General features: G+C 40.5%; 1 protein-coding gene across 1 annotated transcript in view; it reads left to right on the top strand.

Annotated features, from left to right (window-relative positions):
• Positions 1–820: 820 nt before the first annotated feature.
• xkr6b (XK, Kell blood group complex subunit-related family, member 6b) overlaps positions 821–20,080 on the top strand; it is a 69,592-nt gene continuing 50,332 nt past the window's right edge. The window contains exon 1 of the mRNA XM_032585778.1: positions 821–5,309. Coding sequence (XP_032441669.1) covers positions 4,741–5,309 — 569 coding nt within the window. The 5' untranslated portion in view covers positions 821–4,740. The remainder of the gene's footprint in view (positions 5,310–20,080) is intronic.

Genomic DNA, 20,080 nt, shown 5'->3' with positions numbered 1-20,080 from the left:
GCAAAGGAATTCAAATGTCTGGGTGTTTTCTTAACATGTAACTAGTAGTGGTAGGAAGGAGAAGATGAAGTTGATAGATGGAGCTGGGGAGTTGCCTGTAGTAATGCAGGTGCTGCTCCAATCTGTCTTGGACTCTGGATACAGGCAACTGCATGAGCTTCTGTATGGTGGGTACAGAGAAGGTGAAGAGCTCCATAATCTGGTAGATGAAGAGCTTCATGGATGGATGGATGGATTAGAACAGAGGATGCACCTAGTTCTTGTATCCTACAGTAGTCTTCATGCATTAACTTTGGTCTGAGTTAATTTTTTTTCATCTATTCAGCCTACAGAAACACTAAATATTGTTCAAATGTTTGTAAAGGTTTAGTTAATTTCTTTTAATTTTGTGTTATCTGGGAATGACTTGTGAGAAAGAAAACCTAAGCCTGTTTTAAGATTTAGAAATATACAATAGATTGTGAAACTGGTGACGAGAATAATCCAAAACCAGTGATGAAATGTCAGAACAAAAAAACAGACAAGTAAACCAGAGTAAATATCTACACAGGAACAAATAGACACAGGCCACCTCTGCTGACTGTTAGGACTGAGGTCAAAGCTTTGCCCCATTTAACTACCAACCAGAAGCGCTGCTGCTTATTGCCCAACTCACAGCATGCAGCCATGTCTGATCATCTCTGTGAAGTGATGCAGCTCTGAAAATGAGATACCAGAGAAACTGGCCAGTCAGTGAAAAATGTGACAGCTACCAAAGGGAACGCCTCAATTTTATTTTGCAATCCATCTACGTCGTACTTCGAAAATATTTATAACAATAATACTATCATTTCTTAAACTTAGTGGATGTCAGTGAAATAAGGATTTACAATTACATAAAAAATGTAATGGAGATTGTCAGGTGTTTAGTTTCAGCAGGTCTGATGTTTCACAGTTGAAATTCTTTTGGGATTCTACGTCTCTACCAAGCTTACACATCTAAATACCAATAAGTGTTGCCTGTTCTTAGGAAAATACTTGAAAATCAGTTAGGTCAGATAGAAAGCATCTATGAACAGAAATTTTTAAAGTCTTGCAAAAGATTCTCAATTGCATTTAGGTGTTGACTTTGACTCAGCCATAAAAAACATGAACATCTTTGTTTAAGGATGCAAACCTTAACCCGACTCATCAGTCTTCAGGCTCTAACAGATTTAGTTCTAGGATTTAGCTCTATTCGGTATAAAACTGTCCAGCTGATGAAACCTGGACATGTCTTTAGCTGTTTTGAACGTCTTCCACTTGTAAATGTCTCAATTGGTTTACAATGGAAGACATTAAAAGCAGGAGTTATTGAATTATTTTTAACAGTTATCTTGGTAGAAGGTCACAGTGCAAAGGTTCTTAATTGACATGCTAAAGTTTATTTGTTTAGTACATGGTACATGGATGAGTACAAATAGTCTTTTGCAAAGCAAAGTCAGGGACATATTGATTACCGCAAAAACAAGACACGGCCACAAAAGCAAGATCAGACCTGTGTTGCTTCTGAGAAATACATGAGAGATTAAAGAAATCTCTGCCAATGGGTTCCGTATTTGGTGTGATATGTGTGTGGGGTTTTTTGACATCCCTTTTTACATCTCTTCTGAAAATGGTAACCACTAAAAAGATAACTATTGTGTGACTCATGTGCTTGAGAGACAACGTCCTGAGATTTAAAAAAGAAAAGAAAAGGACTTCAAAAACAGATTGGTACAGCTGATGTGAAAGCTACTGAAACAGACGCTTTGCTCTTGCAGGAAACGTTCAAAAACAGTCAGAGCTTAAAAACAAGGACTCAAAGCTGAAGCTACTGAAACTGCCAAAGTTGGGGTAAATTCTACTTTGTGAAATGACGCTTTAGGCAGCAAAAATAAAGCGCATGCAAGAACTAAAAGGTTACACAGTCTCATTGTTAAACCAGTACTATTTTTGGAAGATGGAAACTTGGCAGAAATGCTGTGCCATTTAAGGAGTGCAGACATCTTTCACAAGAATACTTGGACTTCCAATCTTATTTCTCAAGAATCTGTACATTGAAACATAAATGACATACTTGCAACACTAAGACAAGAGTATACACCTACTACTTTGCAAGGCAAAGACAGAGTTTGTGTTTAACACATAGAGAAAAAAGCAACAAAGAGCTAGCTGGCAAAAATATGTGGGATTGACAAGCACAATCAGCCAAGCATTTGACAAATAACCTAAATACACTCTTGAAACAAAATTCTAAGTGTTTTTTCCAGCTTTTTGAACAGAAGACTTGCATTAGATAGATGTTCTGATGAAGAAAGACAGTGAAGGCAGAAATCCAGTAAGCAATCTAGAAAATAGGAACAACACTGATTTACTGCTGACATTTTGCTCTCCCTAGTCCAGCGTTGACTAGGGAGATAGGTCAGTGCCCATAACTGAAACATAAATAAATGCAAATAAATAAATAAAGGATTATTTTTATCTTCATGCAGTAGTAGAAAAAAAGTTTTTTTTCTACTACTACTACTAGGTTTTTTGTTTTTGACTGCTATACGAAGATCAACATCATTCTAGATCAGGGTTTCCCAACCCTGGTCCTCAAGGCACACTGTCCTACATGTTTTAGAGGTTTCCCTGCTTTAATGTGCCTGATTCAACTGATTAACAGGCGTTCAACAAACGCCTGTTAATCAGTCATCAATTGAAATCAGCTAGACTGAAGCAAGGAAATATCTAAAACATGCAGGGCAATGTGCCTTGAGGACCAGGGTTGGGAAACACTGATCTAGATAGATTGTGAGCCTCTAGTTTATTGTCAATTCCATAATGCATTATCAACCAAGTTATCAATAGTCAAAACTCTGCTGATTAAAACAAAACTCGAGTACAATTTAACGAGACGTATTTCTAACGAGGATCTACAGAAAACACGGAGAGCTGTCAGGGTTCAGCACTGGACAGCTCCCATCACATTCAAACAGGCAGAACAGAGCCTGCTGAGCAGAGCACAGCGGAGCTGCAGCGAGGCTGAAACGGGAGTGAACCAATCAGTCTCATGCTTTATATGACCCTTCATGGCAGCTCTGTGGGCACAGTCTAATCACAGGCTTACAACCTCTTCGCTCATTTCTGCACTACTCAGCAAAAGCTGGAGATAAAAAGGGAAAAAAATCTCAACAAATCAGAATGTATAGTCTCTGATTAGATAAAATATAAATTTAGCGTTAGACTGAGAAACAAAGCAACACATAAAAAATGCAAGTTTCCAAACAAGCCTTATGTTCAGTCTCTGCTGCTTTGATAACCCCTATATAAAATCTAGTGCAACAACAGACTTCAGTAGTCATTTTATTAATAATTACTTTATTAATAAACTCTGTTTATTAATAAATAGAGTTTACTAGAGTGTGTTTTATTCTCAGTGTAAATACTGAGAATAAAAGTGTTTTTTTTTTAAGGCCTTAGAGGTTTTTCAGTGAACATAAATCAACAAGCAGCATCAGAATAACCAAGTAACACAGCAGACAAGTCATGGATGCATTTGTTGAGAAATTTAACTCCCCAACCTTTGAACTGCTCGTGGAGAACTGTGCAGTCCATCATTCAAAAATCAGACACAGTATGCCACAACCTAAACTCCACCAACACCATGGCGTACAAGTAGCGAGCATTAATCAGAGAATCAACCAAAAGTCTCATGATAAAGCTGGAGGATCTGCGGAAGAATGATTTGACAACAGTAACACTAATACACAAGTATGAGGAAACATGGTGGGGGCAGCAGTATTGTGAGGGGATTCTTACTGTGAGCAATGACAGGCAAGCAGAGTGGATGATAAGTGGAAAGGGGCAAACGCACAAAAATCCTAGAGGAAAACCTGATGTAGATCACAAAAGAAATTCGGATGAAGCTTCACGTTGCACTCATACAACCAAACTAAACATGTTGCATACAGGCAGAGGTATGCACTAGTCTGGCATGTCAAAGTATTATGATTTTGTTTTGACACTCGGTTCTCACTCGCTTTTAGTTGCGCTTGAGACGTTTCTTCAATGAAAAGGACGTAGACTCGTAGGAAAACTGTTTGGAGAATGCATTCCTGTCAAGCGGCAAGATTCCCCACAAAAGAATCATTCCGAACTGTCACCGTGATGATTCTGCGTCACGCAGTCCTCCGACAGAAGCTGTTTGGGAGCCTCAAAGGAGACGCTAGATGGCAACCAAGCTGGGTGGTAGGTGCTGAGTGTCTGTGTGTGTGAGATTGTGTGTAAGAGAATAGGGAAGAGGTGGGGAGCATAAATTACGTCGGCGTGGGACAGTGGAGGGACTGACGGTCTGCTCATGGCAGCTTGCAGCTGGAGGCGAGCAGCAGAGAAGGAAAGCAACATAACCGAGCGGAATGGAAGAAAACTGAGCAGAGACGGTGTTGGACCACAGCTGGATGCGAGGGGTTCCAAATGAAAGTGTTTACACAGACAGATTAACGTGACCAGGTGGGGGATAGGTCTGCAGTGGAGAGGAAAAAGGGGGCGTGGGGGTGGGGGGAGAGAGAAAAAAAAGATGCGCTGCGTCTCCCGTGACGCTGGCGCGCAGTTTGGGAACGGAGTCCGCGGCGGCGACGCGCTGACACCCCGCTTTTAGATGGAGCCAACATTTGGGGTGCAGCAAAAAAGGTGTCAGGGAAGTGTCGTCACGAACCCCGGAAGCCGGAGGAGGAGGTGGGAACATCAGAGAGAAAGATGGCAGCGAAATCCGATGGTCGCGGGGTCGTCACCGGTTTCGCCCAGCTGCACAACCTGGACGAAGTGGTGGGGACGGGAGAGGACGACGCGCGGGACGGCAGCTCCTTCCACATCTGCCACTGCTGCAACACCTCGTCGTGCTACTGGGGCTGCCGGAGCGCCTGCCTGCATTACCTCAGGAGGAAGGGGAGAGGGAAGGGAAGGGATGCGGGGCGACCACCGCAGGAGGAGCGCCTCTGGCTGGACTGCCTGTGGATCGTCCTGGCGCTGCTGGTGTTCTTCTGGGACGTGGGCACCGATCTGTGTCTGGCCGCCGACTACTACCACAAGCGGAACTTCTTGTGGTCCAGCCTGACTCTGTTCTTCGTGCTGGTGCCCTCGGTCCTGGTCCAGATCCTGAGCTTCAGGTGGTTTGTGCAGGATTACACCGGCGGCGGACTGGGCTCCGTGGAGGGACTCAGCAGTCGGAGGGCTACGGCTAGTTTCCAGAGGGACAGGTGCTGTCGCCTGTCTGTCTGGGTCTGGCAGACCGTCATTCACATCTTTCAGATGGGACAAGTGTGGAGGTAGGGCAAACTTTTAGCTTAAACTTAAAAAAAAAAAAAAATTCTCATTAACTCCTTCAAAGATAAGTCTATCCTCCACCTTCGTCTCCCCCGCTGTCACCTGGTATAACCCGGGTCCTGTGTACATGACTTGGGTGAAAATCAGCACCGTAGTGAACCCATTACGCTCGCCTCCCAGTCTCCACTGTTGTGCACATGTCTGCATTTCGTTTCATGTATGCGTCGCCTCGCATTTTAACGCTCTCGGCTACAAATTCCCCGTCCTCTCGGGCTCTCAGGCAGACGTGCCCACACATCTGGATAGAAATTGCACCGAGATTGCTGAATGCGCCATTGCGCTGTGTGAGGAAGGGGAGAAGGCGGCTATTTGTTCAAAAAGAGGGCCAGCTGAAAGCTTGCAATGCATGTGTGCGTTTGCGTGTGTGTGTTGGCGTGTACGTGTGTGTGTGAGAGAGGGAGCGAAACGCGCTGTTCACATCACAGTGTACAGTCGCCTCGGTTCACCCCCTCGCCCCCCTCTTTCCCTCCGCATACACCAACCAGAGGCCAGACGAGCATCTGGTTTCACGGCTCGCAAAACTACATCTCTCCCCACAGACATGATGTCATCGACTCCTCTGCGGCGCTCCATAGACCTGACACCCCCTCCAACACCCCAACGCTCCCTCCACCAAACTGATTTTTAAAGGTTTTTCATAAACGAAATGATGCGTCGGAGAACCTCGGAGGCGCTTTTCCCTCTGCGCGTAAAATCTGACATGCAGCGGCCACAGTAGTAAAATATGATGGCGAGGCTTCACGCTGTTTTTTCTTTTCTTTTTTTTCCTTCCATGCTGATCAGAGAGGAGCGAGTTGTTTTTGGTGCAGACAGACGCAGTGGCTGGCATTTAATATGGGGGGTTGGGGGGTGGGGGGGCCGGAGGGGGCTGGGGGGGAGTGAAGCATGACGGTTGTCCCGAGGGGGGGGGGGGGGGGGGTGCCAACGTGAAACACGTTAAAACAGCAGCACGATATGAGAGCCAGAAGCAGGGGTCAGAAGATTTAATCCTGCTCTTTCGTGTGTTTTTTTAAAATTATTATTATTATTTTTTATATTTAAATAATTCGATATTGGAAAGTGTGCTGTTCTGCCAGAAAAGCAGGATTGATCCCCACTTGTGTTGTTGTCAGCAGCCCCCATGCTCCTCTTCAGATAAATAGATTTTTGCAACCATGATTGTGTTTTATTCTGATGCATGAGAACATTTGCGCCACTGGCCAAATGATTCACACAGAGAGTCCAGGAGTGAAACTCACACTCAATGATCTTCCTATAAAGGGGTAAAATGCCACAGGCAGCAAAATGCATATTTTCTCATCCACTAGTTCTACACTTGTGTTTCTGAGTTTTAGGGTAATAGAAACCAAATAATGAAAAAAAAAAAATGCGCTAATTCCTTTACTTGCTCAGAAATGCTATTTACTCTTTCGCACTAGAGGTAACTGGTAACCTCCAGAATTTAAAGCAAAAGAAACTTGTTAGCAATTGGTAAGTGCATTTCAACAAAAATGGTTTTGGAACTGACACAAAATGGAAGTAGTACGCAACAAAGTGTTACACTGTAAAAAAAAACGGCCTCATTTTACGGTAAAAAACTGGCAGCTGAGTTGCCAGAAGTTTACCGTCTTTATACGGTAAAAGTCTGGCAACCAAAACTGCCATTTTTTTACCGTATTTCTAAAATACGGTAAAATTCTGGCAACCAAAGCTGCCAGTTTTTTACCGTATTTCTAAAATACGGTAAAATTCTGGCAACCACAGCTGCCAGTTTTTTACCGTATTTGCTAAATGCAGGATTTCACCGTATTTTTGAAATACGGTAAAATTCTGGCAACCACAGCTGCCAGTTTTTCACCGTATGTTGTAAATGCAGGATTTTACCGTATTTTTAATATACGGTAAAATTCTGGCAACCACAGCTGCCAGTTTTTTACCGTATGTTGTAAATGCAGGATTCTACCGTATTTTTAAAATACGGTAAAATACCGTACTTCCTAAAATATTTTAAAAAAAATAAAATGTGGTTTTGCCGTAGTAAATACGGTCATGCTGACTGAGGCATAATATCTACATGAGTGAAAAACACATCCAGACTGTATGATATATTGACATTTTATTGTAAACCCTCCCCCCCAAAAAAAACCTATGGTAAATTACTGGTCTCTGTTCCTACCAGAATTTTACCATACAAATTATAGTACAACAACCAAGGAAGTGTAACTTGTCAAGCATTTCTATACAGAAAGTTATAAAGAAAATAATTTCTAATTAAACAAAAATACAGATTACGAGTAATCCACTTAAAGAAACAATTTCTATTTAAAAAGTCAAGTTAAAAAAAGAACTGATTCTATTTTATGTCCAGTTTCCTCACGGTATTACTGAGATCTGGAAAACAAAAACAAAACAAACAGTATGTGTCCACATAAGAGATAACATATTGTAGAAGACAAAATGGTGATAAAAGGATTCTTGTTCTGGGTTGAGAGTCACAAGTCGCTGAGATCAGACGTTGCTCAGGATGGTTGTAGTCTTCCCAGTCACAGGTTGAAATTGAGACTCGCATGTTGTCAATCGGGTGTTTCCTCTCTGCTGGAAAACAAAAAGAAAAAGTTAGAAAGATGCACTACATGAACATCTTATTCGCTTAAATGTTTGTTTCACCTTTGTTGACTTGCATATGGACACAGGTACTTCAACCAGGTGGTGTGATCATTTCTGACTGAAAATTCAGTAGTTAAACCTTTGTTTGTTGTCAACAGGTGTGATCCTCTGGTCTGCAACCAGACAAAATACACAAACTAAAAACAAATATAACTGTTTTAGGCAATTTATGAAATAGATACTCACCATTTATCTGAGTCTCATGAAGGCCAATAGGTTGTCTTCAACCATTTATGTAAGTTACATTTCCTGCAAGCTAGCAGAAACAAAGCTGTAAATGTGAACACTTTTCATACAGGCAAACAAATTGATACAGCTGAGACAATTTATGCTAGGTTAGTTTTTCTCAGTCACTTTTGGTGCATTTCTCGAGTCATTGTTGGCATTTACAAAACAGTAAGCGCATTTCTCAAAACAATTTGTAGAAACAGGAAAAATAGCATTTGTTTGCTTTCAAAATCCTTAGTTCAGCTCTTAAAATCCTGTCTGTTAACATATCAGTGACTCAAAATAATAAGTTATAGTCTCTCTATGTACAGATAAGACAGTCAAATCGATTAGTCATGAGAAGAGACTACAAAAGGATCATTTACGCCAGTGTTTCTCAACCCTGGTCCTCAACGCCCCCCTGCTCTGCATGTTTTAGATGTGCCTCTACTCCAGAACAGCTGATTCAAATGATTGGATGACAATCAAGTACTGCAGAAGCTTGTTAATCATCCAGAGATACAATTCAGGTGTGTGGCAGAAGGGAAATACCTAAACCTGCAGGACAGGGTGACGCTGAAGACCAGGATTGAGAAACACTGATTTACGCTTTTGCTATAATTTATTCATGGACCATGCCATGGTGATTCAGAAAGAAAAAGACAGAAATGCAGAGAACAAAAAAAGTAGAAAAGGAGCCACAGGACAATCTCCTCAAGGAAAACTGTACAGTGCTGTAGAAATTACATTACATTTTAATTTCCATAGTCACTTTGTTCCTTAACTCCACTGAGGAATCTTTTTTCCTCAGTGGGGTTAAGGAATGAACAGTAGGGTGGGAGGACCTCCATCAGCATCATGTTGTGGGTCTCAGCCATGTCCTGATGTTGGACTGATGGAAACTGGCAGATGTCCTCAGCCTCTTCTGACTCTTCTTCTGCTTTCCTCCCAACTATTTCCTCCTCAGCCTCACTCCTCTTCTTCTCTCTGGCTGTTCACTCTGCCCAGATACTTGTTCATCAGTTCTCAGACATGTAACATTGTGTTGTGTTCTGACTATATAGAGCATAATGTTGCCAACTGATGGTTCACAAGATGCACCTCCAATCTGTTTCAGAAAACTGGTTGATCGTTGGTTGAGCTAATGGTTCATACACTGACCTGTTAGAGAAACTCAGGACTCACTTGGGAGCAATTTACCAATTCAGGACAGATTTAGAAAATAATAGAATATAAATTAATTAATATATGATTCACATTATGACAACTTTAAGACTTATGCATGTTAAGACTTACACAATGAACTGATGCTATTTTGGAAGTTGAGAATTCAACACAGACACGTTGTTGTCCTGTTGTCCTCATTTTCTGTATACACCCTTTATCCTCCGGGTCAAAATGACCCGTCTTCAATAAACCCCCAATATAAGCAGCTTAATTGAATTTTAAACACCAAATTCTATCTTGTATATTGTCACTCACCACAAAATGTGTGAATACTTGACTTTTCCCTCTCCACTTGAATTTCTATAGCTTAAGAAAAAAAATGTGCAAAATGAGTTTCGAATGCATTTTTATTCATCACAGTGACTAATTTTCTTTTACTTTTCTCCAGTGAACAAGAGGATGTACAATACAAAAATATGAAAAATAACATAACCCATTCAACTAATTGGCACATGTAGGGCAGTATGCAAGTGCACAGCCTTTGCAGATATATTTCTTACACCTGCAGCACACAGTATGTGTTTTACAGTCTGAGGGCAGAACTGACATCTCTTCCTCTTACTTGGCTTAGCTGAGGAAGTGGCTGTGGTAGATGGATCCTCAGGTTGATCAGGAGCTGCTGCACTCTGAATAGCTTTCACAACTGCTGCTGAGGCTTCTGTGTGGGGGACATGCTTCCTTCTTTCAATGAGTGGAGTTACAAGTGCCTTTCCTAGCTGCTCCAGGAACACCCTCTTCTTGTTGTGCTTATGAGACATCCAGGTTGGGTTGATCTCTATCCAAATCACAAAGGCATTGTAGGAGGACACATCAATGATGTTGTGGAAGATGACCAGGGGCCAGCGGGCAGTCATTCTTCTGCAGCTATATGCTCCAATCACCTTATCTAGGTTGTCCACACCTCCTTTGTTTCGGTTTTATTCCAGGATGATGATTGGCTTCCTGTCCTCACGGTCACTAATGTCGCCGTCTTTGTGCAGTGTGCTCAGAAGAACTACATTCTTGTTTTTCTTTGGGAGGTAGGAAACTAGAGTGGTGGTGGGTGTGAAGGCAAACTTTGAGGAGAAGACCTCTCTCTCCTTTGACCCAAGCAGTGCAGGTGGGAGCTCAGGCTTGTTCTTTTGAACTGTACCAACCATGGTGATCTTCCTCTTCAGGAGCTGCTGTCCGAGTTCATAAGAGTTGAAGAAATTGTCACATGTCACATTGTGACCCCTCAGTCCCTCTGTCACATCAAGCACAACTCGCAACCCCTGGTTCTTCTCTGGGCATCCACTGGTTGACTTCCCAGTATAGACTTGCATTTTCCAAGCATAGCTTGATTCAGAAGCCACCCATGACTTGATCCCATATTTTGCTGGCTTGCTGGGCATATACTGCCGGAAAGGACAACAACCTTTGGACAAAAGACATTAGCATCAGTGATTAGTATCAGTGTCACAGAAAACAGTCAAAGAAATCAATAGTGAAAATCACTTTTATTACAAATATGAAAACAGATTACCTCTAAATGGAACCAGTTGCTCATCCACTGTTACATCAGGCTCTGGATTGTAGAGGTAGGGCAACCGCTCCACCCACTTGTCCCATACCTCTCTTATGGCTGCAAGTTTGTCTGTCATACGTCTTGCTGGTCTTGATTCACGGTCATCAAATCGCATCAGTCTTGAGTAGGTGTGAAAGAGTTTGACTGGCATTGTGGCTCGGAAAATTGGCCTTCCACTCTCTGCTCACTTCTGCTACTGATTGATCTGAGACACAACTAAAACTTTGTAACATTTTATGGTTTGTAAATAACTCTGTGACCTTGATTTCAACTCCATTTGCCTCACGGGTCATTTTGACCTGAAGACCATCTTTGTACCTTTTTTTGTACAGCTTACATGGAAATGAGAATAAAAGCAACACTGAACTTTTTCTATTGTCTGGGCCAATCTAGGAAAAGTCTTAAAATCTCAAGTTAAAAAAATTACATTTAGGGGATTTTTTGGGGGGGGGGGGGGTTTAACACAGTGGCGGGTCATTTTGACCCGAGGACAACAGGAGGGTTAACATATTTTGATCAAGACGATAAAAGCAAATTACAATTATAAAAGCATAGAAGTGTACATAACCAGCTACATGATGTACAAAAGCAAAACTTGCAAAACTAATTGTTTTGATGTGCAGAAGTGACACAGTAATTTGAAGATTGAACAGGTAGTTTTAAGAATTTCAATTCTGTTCTGAGAGATGCACCCAAACTGAGAAAAGCTGTAAAATATTAATATTTAAATTCTCTTATCTTCAAATCCTTCAACTGTCATGGACCCAGTGACTTTAGTGCAAGTATTTTGGGTGTGAGAGTCAAGAGGTCAAAGGAAAATATTAAATAATATCTCTGATGCCAAGCTTTATACTTCTAAGTATTACCAAAATATTGAAACAAAAGCTAACATGTTCTTCAGAGATTTAACTTGCATGCATGAACATTTCACACTCAAAGTAATTCAAATTAATTATTGAACCAAACTTGGAAAAAGTTGCTTCTGCCATTAACAATAACTTTAAGCACATGTAGTCTGAAGTAGACCAGAAATATAATCTATGCAGCCGTTCCTACAGAAACATTAATGGAAGTGTTGCATCTGTGAAGATTAAATGTTCCATATAGTAAAAATATCTAGCTGCAGTGCATGTACATAAACAGCATGGCTCAGAAACTACACATTTCTTTGTCAGTTGGTTAAAGTTAGCTAACTTCAGTTGAAACCGTGAAAGGGACTCACCTGTGATGTGTTGCCCTTCTCCTCCTGAACGTGCAAAAATAGCAGAAATTTGATTTCAAAGACAGTAGCAGCATCTTGACAAGGACCAGGCCTACTGGGCTCTCAGCACCCTAGTTAGCAACCTTAGTTAGCACAGTGACTTTACTGTGTTGAGTTCAGGACACCACTACAGGAACAGAGTTAAAAGAATCTTGCTGCTGATGCTGAAGGATCAAGCAGCAATGCAAACTAGATAATTATTTGTTTACATGACAAATAACAGTCTCCATTTACTGTAAACCCTACTATTTATCACAATAACAAAATGAAAAACTCTCTAGACCAGGGGTCCCCAAACTACGGCCTGCGTCATTTGGTCTGGCAATGCCGGATCTGGCCCGCCTCCTCATACCAGAGAGCATTCAGTGTATTTTTTCATATATTGTATTTTCTGGTTTGTGGATTTCTCTTCAACCACCAGGGGGCTCTTGAGCAGATGTTAAACTAACTTTCCCTCAAATATATACTAGTCAGTCCCAGTCACCGTTTCACTCACGGTTTTTTCCATTTCCATTCTGGGTAAAAATCTATCTAAAAGCGACCGCGAATGTGTCGTAGTCAGCAACCCCCCCCCCCCCCCCCCCCCCCCCCCCGTCGACAGTTTCAAAGACAGAACAGCCCCCCCCCCCCCCCCCGCCGACAATAAGTTTCTAAGGTATCTTTCTCCAAAAACTAAGACCGGCCCCCGAGCAGAGAAAGGAACAGCTATGTGGCCCTCGCAGGAAAAAGTTTGGGGACCCCTGCTCTAGACTATTCTCTACTAATAGCACAATATTTAAAACCAAGTGTGGGATTTGTGAAACTTCAATGATGGGTGACTTTACAACTTGTATGATTTTGGATAACACTAGAATTGTTCTTTATTGAAGTTTCACAAATCAGATAAAGGTTTTACAAATCCCACACTTGGTTCTAAATATTCTGATATGAGTTGAGAATAATCTAGTCCAGATTTGAAGAGTCTAGGTGTTGTAGTTTTTTAGCTAGAGTAAATTAAAGATGCTGATTGCAGTGAAAAATTAGGTGGAATTGCCCTTTAGCCATTTCCCAAATTGGAAGCAGCAATTGGAAACCAACTTCAGCTTCATTCAAGCAAGAGGGGCTAACATACAGTTCTCTTAATGTTAATGATCAAATGCTCTCATAAATGATGGTGGCGTTGGCTGTAGGAGTTTGCTTTGCAATCGGTGGATCGCCAGATCGATGCCTGGTCTACTGCTGAGATTTCAGTTTGGTGTATTAAAGGCATTATTAAAAAAGAAACCAAAATATCACACCAGCATTCTGTTCTTTGTAAAAAATTATTTTGCAGTCTTGTTTACGCTTTTACATTGTAGATCTAAACATCAGCAAAATTTGTAATTTTGGCTGATTGCTACTGTTAAGTTTAGGGTAATTAACTGCTGGCAATATTACAATTTTTTAAGAACTTTACAATTACTTATATTTTTACACTATATTTCTGTATTTTCTACATTCGTGACTGTCACAATTATTTAGGATATATGTTTATTCAGTTATGATAATGCCATGTATTTTCTACGGCAGTATAATGCTGTGAATATTCTGGTCAGTAACTGCTGGCATTTTACAATTTTTTACCGTAAATTTACTGACTTTCTTTGCAGTTTCGACTTACGGTAGTTCCATGTAATTTCTACGGTAATGCAATGTTTTTGGATACGACGGTCAAAAACTGTTGGTTTTTTACAGTTTTTTACCGTAAATTTACTGACTTTTTTTACAGTGTAGTATTGATGCATATTAAGAAGACAAAGTCCAAAGGAATATACAAAGCAGGAATAACTTTTAATTCTAGACAACAGCAAGATCTAACTCCTTGGAAGCAAAATAGGGGATAACCCAAGGCGTTTGCACAGTGCTGTACTGGGAGTGGAGTTGAAGAAAACACAATGTGAAATTCAGTTTTGTTGAAGAAGAACAAGTTTGAGCAGTGAAATGTTTTTCAGGATCTTAGGGAAACATAATGTGTTGGTGTGAATGCGGTGAAATCTTATGAGGCTGTAATCAGGGATCCTTGTCAGTCCTCTTTCTCCCCCTGGACACAAGCCATCTGACCACTAGTTTGGAGTTAAGTGTCAAAAGCTGCTCCTGTCAGCTTAACTAGTGTTCACAACCTCTGAGACCCTCTAGGATACCAGCTGATATGGGGATTATTCGACAGAGAGAGAGGGCAGGCCACCCTGCCAATGTTGTATCATATTAAAATGCATTATGGGATTTCATAAAAGCTTTTATTTAGCTTTGTGTTGCATACACTTGAAACTTAAACTTGAATATTTCAAATTAGGTGTTCATGTTCCTGAGTTTAAAAGACTGATTATAAAAACAAGCGTTTAATAGACCTGCTGCTACAGCCTCAATTAGTGAAATATTTTCCCTTCATCAATGTCATAAAGCAGGCTAAAGTGCTGACAAAAGTCAAAAAAGCTTCCCCCCATCATGTCTCATTAGTCAGTTCTACTTTTTAGTTCGTTCAATTAGCTACTTTTCTTCCTCCCCCCTGTGCACCTGAGGACCAGGCTGATGGCAGAATTCACTGCGCTTGTCTTGCAATTATCTCCTTGTTAATTGTTGACAGAATCCCATCTGTAATCCTGCTATGTCACCAGTTACTACAGCTCTTTCATGTCCCTCCTTGCTGTGAACTGGCGGCTCTGCTGAAGGTGTTAGGGATTCTGCTCAGGCACACACTGGATCAGACATACACAGAGGTCTCCTGGTGGTACGATGGACAGCTTAATCAGTGTAAGCCCAAATTAGCTTCTCGCTGAGAGAGGGAATGCATCCATCTCCTCACCCCTCTTCAAAAAAAAGGGAATTTCTATATTATAGGGAATTCCCTGCCAAACACAGCTATGTGCATTGTTTTTGGATCTCTAGTTTAAGAAATGAAAGGTCAGAGTATTTCAGCAACTGCTGAGGTTTTCAGAAATGTAATGTTAAACTGACTTTGTCTTATTGAGGCTTACTGGAAACAGTGAATGTTGTTTCTAAATGATTCTGAAGGACTCTTCTCCTCATTACTGACTTTTGAAAAACACTTTCTAAAAATTGTTTCAGCATATTTAATTTTGTTTTCATGTGACACACCCACACAAAATGGTGCAAATTTGCAATATGTGTAACTCTCTAACCAAGAATGCAAGGAAGAATTGGCAAAAAGGTTCTTGCTGTATACATATGGATACCACAATTCAGATTTTTATTGGTAAAACATTCCCTTTTCACACTTCACAACATTATGCTACTTTGTATTGGTTTATCGCATAAAATCCAATTCAAATATTTACTTAGTGGTCGTATTGTAATAATATATTAAGAAGTTCAAAGGGTAGGAATACATTAATAGGTAATGTAAATTTTATTCACAACTATCATTTTTCATACACTAAAGTGTGCATTGGGATCTGCTGGCCCCTAAGCAAGTCTAACACTTGTCTAAAAATGATGCCATGACTCATCTCTTTTCAATTTGTCTGTTAACTGCTGCTGAAATGAGTGTGTAGGATTTGATTTACTGTGTTCATCAGAAATAATCAGGTTACTTGGTTTCAAAATGGGCTATTTTGCAAGATGTGAGTTCATTTTATTATGTTGTGCTGTGCCTTAACAACTAGAGTAAAAGTCTGCATTATTGCTTCGGTGAAAGCATATGAATGTTTTTTTTTTCTTTTTTATGGCAAAAAATAAATAAATAAAAAAATTCAAGCAAAATTACATCTGTATCTGAGAACAAAAGCACATATAAACAACTCTTCCACATTTATTAGGATCCTTAGGTACACCGTGTATAATTTTATTACGTGAGCATAATCTCACTCTGAAAAATTTAGAAAATAAATTTTCACCAGAACTCTGGATAATCTTGACAGATTGGGAAAAAGGTCAACAATCCTTCTTTCTACATGTTTCAACCTTGTGCACTTAGTTTTTTCCTCACTAAATTATATCCCAATTAAACACTGGAGATTATGTGGCTACAATAGGATTGTTTTAAAATATTCTTATTTCATTTTTTATTTTTTTTAATATCCTTAATTGCGTTGACAGTAGGTGTACATCCACCCAATCATCTATGCATGCAAGCCCTCATATTTGATTTTCAGGAATTCGGCAGTCAGAGATTAAAGGATTCCCCTTCAGTAGTGCAGACTATCGAGACGCTGCAAATATGGTTAGTTGGATTACCATTTAATCCCATATAAGAGCGGCTCACCACAGATAAACTCGAGAAGAATCGCCTCACGGTTGACATCTGCTTCAGTTTTCTTGTCGTGCAAATATTAATTCAAGAGTGCAAAGGAATCAACAGAAGCCTCTGTTGGCCGGCCGGCTGGCTCGTGTTTGCCAAGAAAGCCTTACTGAAGCAGTTCCGCAAGATTAGTGAGATGATACAATGGCAGCGATCTGACTTTTCAAAGGAAATGGCTGTGAGAGTGAAAGTGGGGAAAGAAATGGGTGAAGTGGCAATAATCCACATGTAGTGAGAACTAAAAACAGAAAATGAGATGAACGTTGCGTCCTCATCACTTGGGTATTTTTGGAAGACAGGAGATGACTCATAGATGTCTTGATTTCCTTATCCTGGTGGTCAACAGAACAAATTACCTGTGTAATCTCTTTAAAACCATCTATTTGTTTTGCAAATGTTCTGCAAAGCCTTACACAACAAGAAAATTCTGTGCACTGATGTTTGCAAATTTTGCAGTTTGCCATTTGGTAGAATATAATCCAAGAATGTGTTGTATAATCCCACAGCAAAGAGGCTTTTTATTCCTCAAGCAAGAAAATAGATGAGCAGAGAATGCAAGCACACACACAAAAAAATAAATATATAAAATAAACCTTATCTTTATGAAGTTTTTCATTCAGCTCTGTTGAGTCTTATTTACAGACTGTGTTGTTGCTCCGGAGCCCACCGGCACACGTCTACTCGTTTTCTCATTAGCGATGATAACAGAGAGCAAACCTTTAAAGCGGGCTCCCCAAGAAAACCCCCAATTATGTGACAGAGGAGCACATCGAAATGTAAGAAAAGACAGCTTTCCTAGGAGCGTATCACAGCTGGGGGTAAAGAGACGGAAAGCCATAAATGGCAGATAAATACAGGCTTCAGTTACTCAAGAAGCAGAGAGAGACAGAGAGAGAGAGAGAGACAGATCTGAAAGGGGGAATTCAATTACTGTTTTGGTTTTATGTCATCTCGGTTTGGGTTCAGGCTGGCTTCTTCTTCTTGAATTTCCCAGCATTATGGGAAAAGGTTTGGTTCAGCTTTCACTATTCTGCATGAATTTCAAGCTTTGCATCTCAAAAGTCAACCTATGTGTCTTTTAGTAATGCCTGTGCATCAGGGTAAAATCCTGCATAAATGACTCTTTAATGTGTTCAGCTCATTTCATTCTCATTTCTCGGGCAGCTACGCCTTCTGTCACTGCAGAGAGCTCTTACGGTCAGTGCAGGGTGAATGAATAAGAATGAAAAGGCCTGTGATGATGCCTGATTTAGCCTGCCTCATAAGTAAAACAGCTTTACCCTGCTAACTTGAAAGCCACACTACTCCTGCTGCCTTCCTGCCCTGATCAGGAAAACATCCAAAGACACACCTAGGAATTCGAAGCACTTTGCCAGATGGGTTTCCTGACAAAAAAAAATATGTCTGTATCTCAGTGGTATGTATGAATATTATACCCCAAGTGGTGGGGAGTAAGAGAGCATCTCTTTAGTATTATGTTCTTCTTTGTATACAGTTTCAAGGTTAGCATTTTTGTAGATACACAGAGACACACATCTTAGCTGAATTCTATGTTTTGGCATTTTCTGATAGATCAGAGAAATATTATGGACAACAAACTCCCCAACAGTCTTTTTGTATTCTCCTTTTGCAAAAAGTGATCTTCTAATCTTCATTTGGAACATGACAAAATGGATTTTATGTTTAAGTAATGTTAGTTAAAAAGTCAGAACTTTGTCGAAACTATGTTAGTAACTAACAATCTTAGTTCAAATGTCAGTTCAAGAAGCAACATTTTCATGCAAAAACTATAAAGGGATCTTATGTTATTTCGGACATATTGTGAGCATTTAATCCTGCACAAGATGATGAGCCAGAAAAGACTATAGGTGTAAATTCTAACTTAAAGTTGGAATTTCTTAGTCACAGAAATCAAGTAGAGCCTTGATCATGAGGCACACACCTCATGATCAAATTCAGCAGGGGTCAAGCAACCTTTTAAAATATTGTGAGCGTAGCAGAAATTAACAGTTTATTTTCACGTGTAACAGTTTGTGTTGACAAAAGCAGCTGCCATTTGGCTGAAATGCACGATAGTCTTTGAAACCAAAATTGGGAGTAGTAGTTGGTAGTAGTAGTAGTAGTAGTTGGTGGTTTGGGTTCCAAATTGTAGCAAATCCCACCAGCCTGACAATGTGCAACTAGAACATGATCACATGACCTTTTGCACGGGAGCTGCAATGGAAATTTCGTTGAATTCTGTTCAATGACAATAAATGCTATCTATTCTATCAAACTGGGTGTAACGTCATGATCTACTTTCCAATGTAAAGCAGAAGTAATATTTGTCTAATGCTGAAATTGATTCGCGTGGAGAAAAAGGGTTCCCAACAAAGACTTAGAGTTTCTGAAAATATATTCCCACTCCTTGAACTTTCCTAATTTTTAATCATAATATATTGGGACTTTATGTGACAGACCAACAGAGGATAATGTATGACTGTGAAGATCACCCTCGCTGTAACACAAGACGGTGGCAGCATAATGCTTTTTCCAGGAGAGACAGGATGTATGAATGGAGCTAATTGCAGCAAAATTATTAGAAACAGTCATTGTAACCAACTAATGATTTATTGACATTAAGGTTTTTTTGTTTGCTTTCTCTGCCTTGTTTTGTTTGGCAGCTGTAACAAATCATCACTTCAATTTTCAAGCCTTCCAACAGCTCTCAGTTATTTCAATCTGCTCTGAAAACACAAATCCTTTAAATTCTCCCAGAACCCCTAAAGCAGCTTTTGTTGTGGGATGTTTATATCTCTGTTTAACTGTACTTTGTATCATTATTTCCTGGGCCCAGAGGACATCTATTGTGAGCTGAAATACACACACACACCAAGGCTATATTTCATCTGGAGTCCCCTCAGCCTAATATTGCTTTTGTAATATAAATATATTTCTCCTTTTTTTTCCTGAGGAAAGGTTGGGGCTTACATTCCCAGATGCACTATTTGGGTTGATCATGTTCTCTCTCTGTGTATACTCTCTCTATCCATTAGCGGTGCTCATAAGCTCAAGTCACCGCATCACCATCTGTCTTCCCTGCAAAGTTAACATATGTTTTTATTTTTATCCTTCCCTGTCGCTTACACCTATTAATGTTCTTAGGCTCCTCTAAAGCCTCCATCCATCTTGGGTGGAGGCACCACGCTGTGTGTTCCTCTGTGTCTTCTTTGTTATCTGCTTACTGGCTGTAGTTAGAAGAATGGGCCTCTCTGTGCTGTGAGTTCCAAAACTGTGTCCCTTACTGCTACTTAAAGTCATCATGCTACCTCCCAACCCTCCATCTTTCCCTTTATATGTGTGTGTGTGTCTCCACGTAAAGCTGCACTTGACCTCCATTTCTGTCAAGGAAAGTGGAGCATCTGGCTCCTGCCCCATTACAACTGAACTTCTCCTGTCTCCCTCATCCTGCTATGCCACACATCCTCTCTACTCCCTGCAGAGCCCAGCTTTCAGAGCTCTCATGCTCCGCACTCATTTCTGCTCGCTAACGCTCTGACAAAACGTCTCG

Source organism: Xiphophorus hellerii, chromosome 15 (assembly GCF_003331165.1).
Source record: "Xiphophorus hellerii strain 12219 chromosome 15, Xiphophorus_hellerii-4.1, whole genome shotgun sequence".
Lineage (NCBI taxonomy): Eukaryota > Metazoa > Chordata > Actinopteri > Cyprinodontiformes > Poeciliidae > Xiphophorus > Xiphophorus hellerii.
Note: the sequence above shows the minus strand (reverse complement) of the source record. Positions and strands in the feature narration are given on the sequence as shown.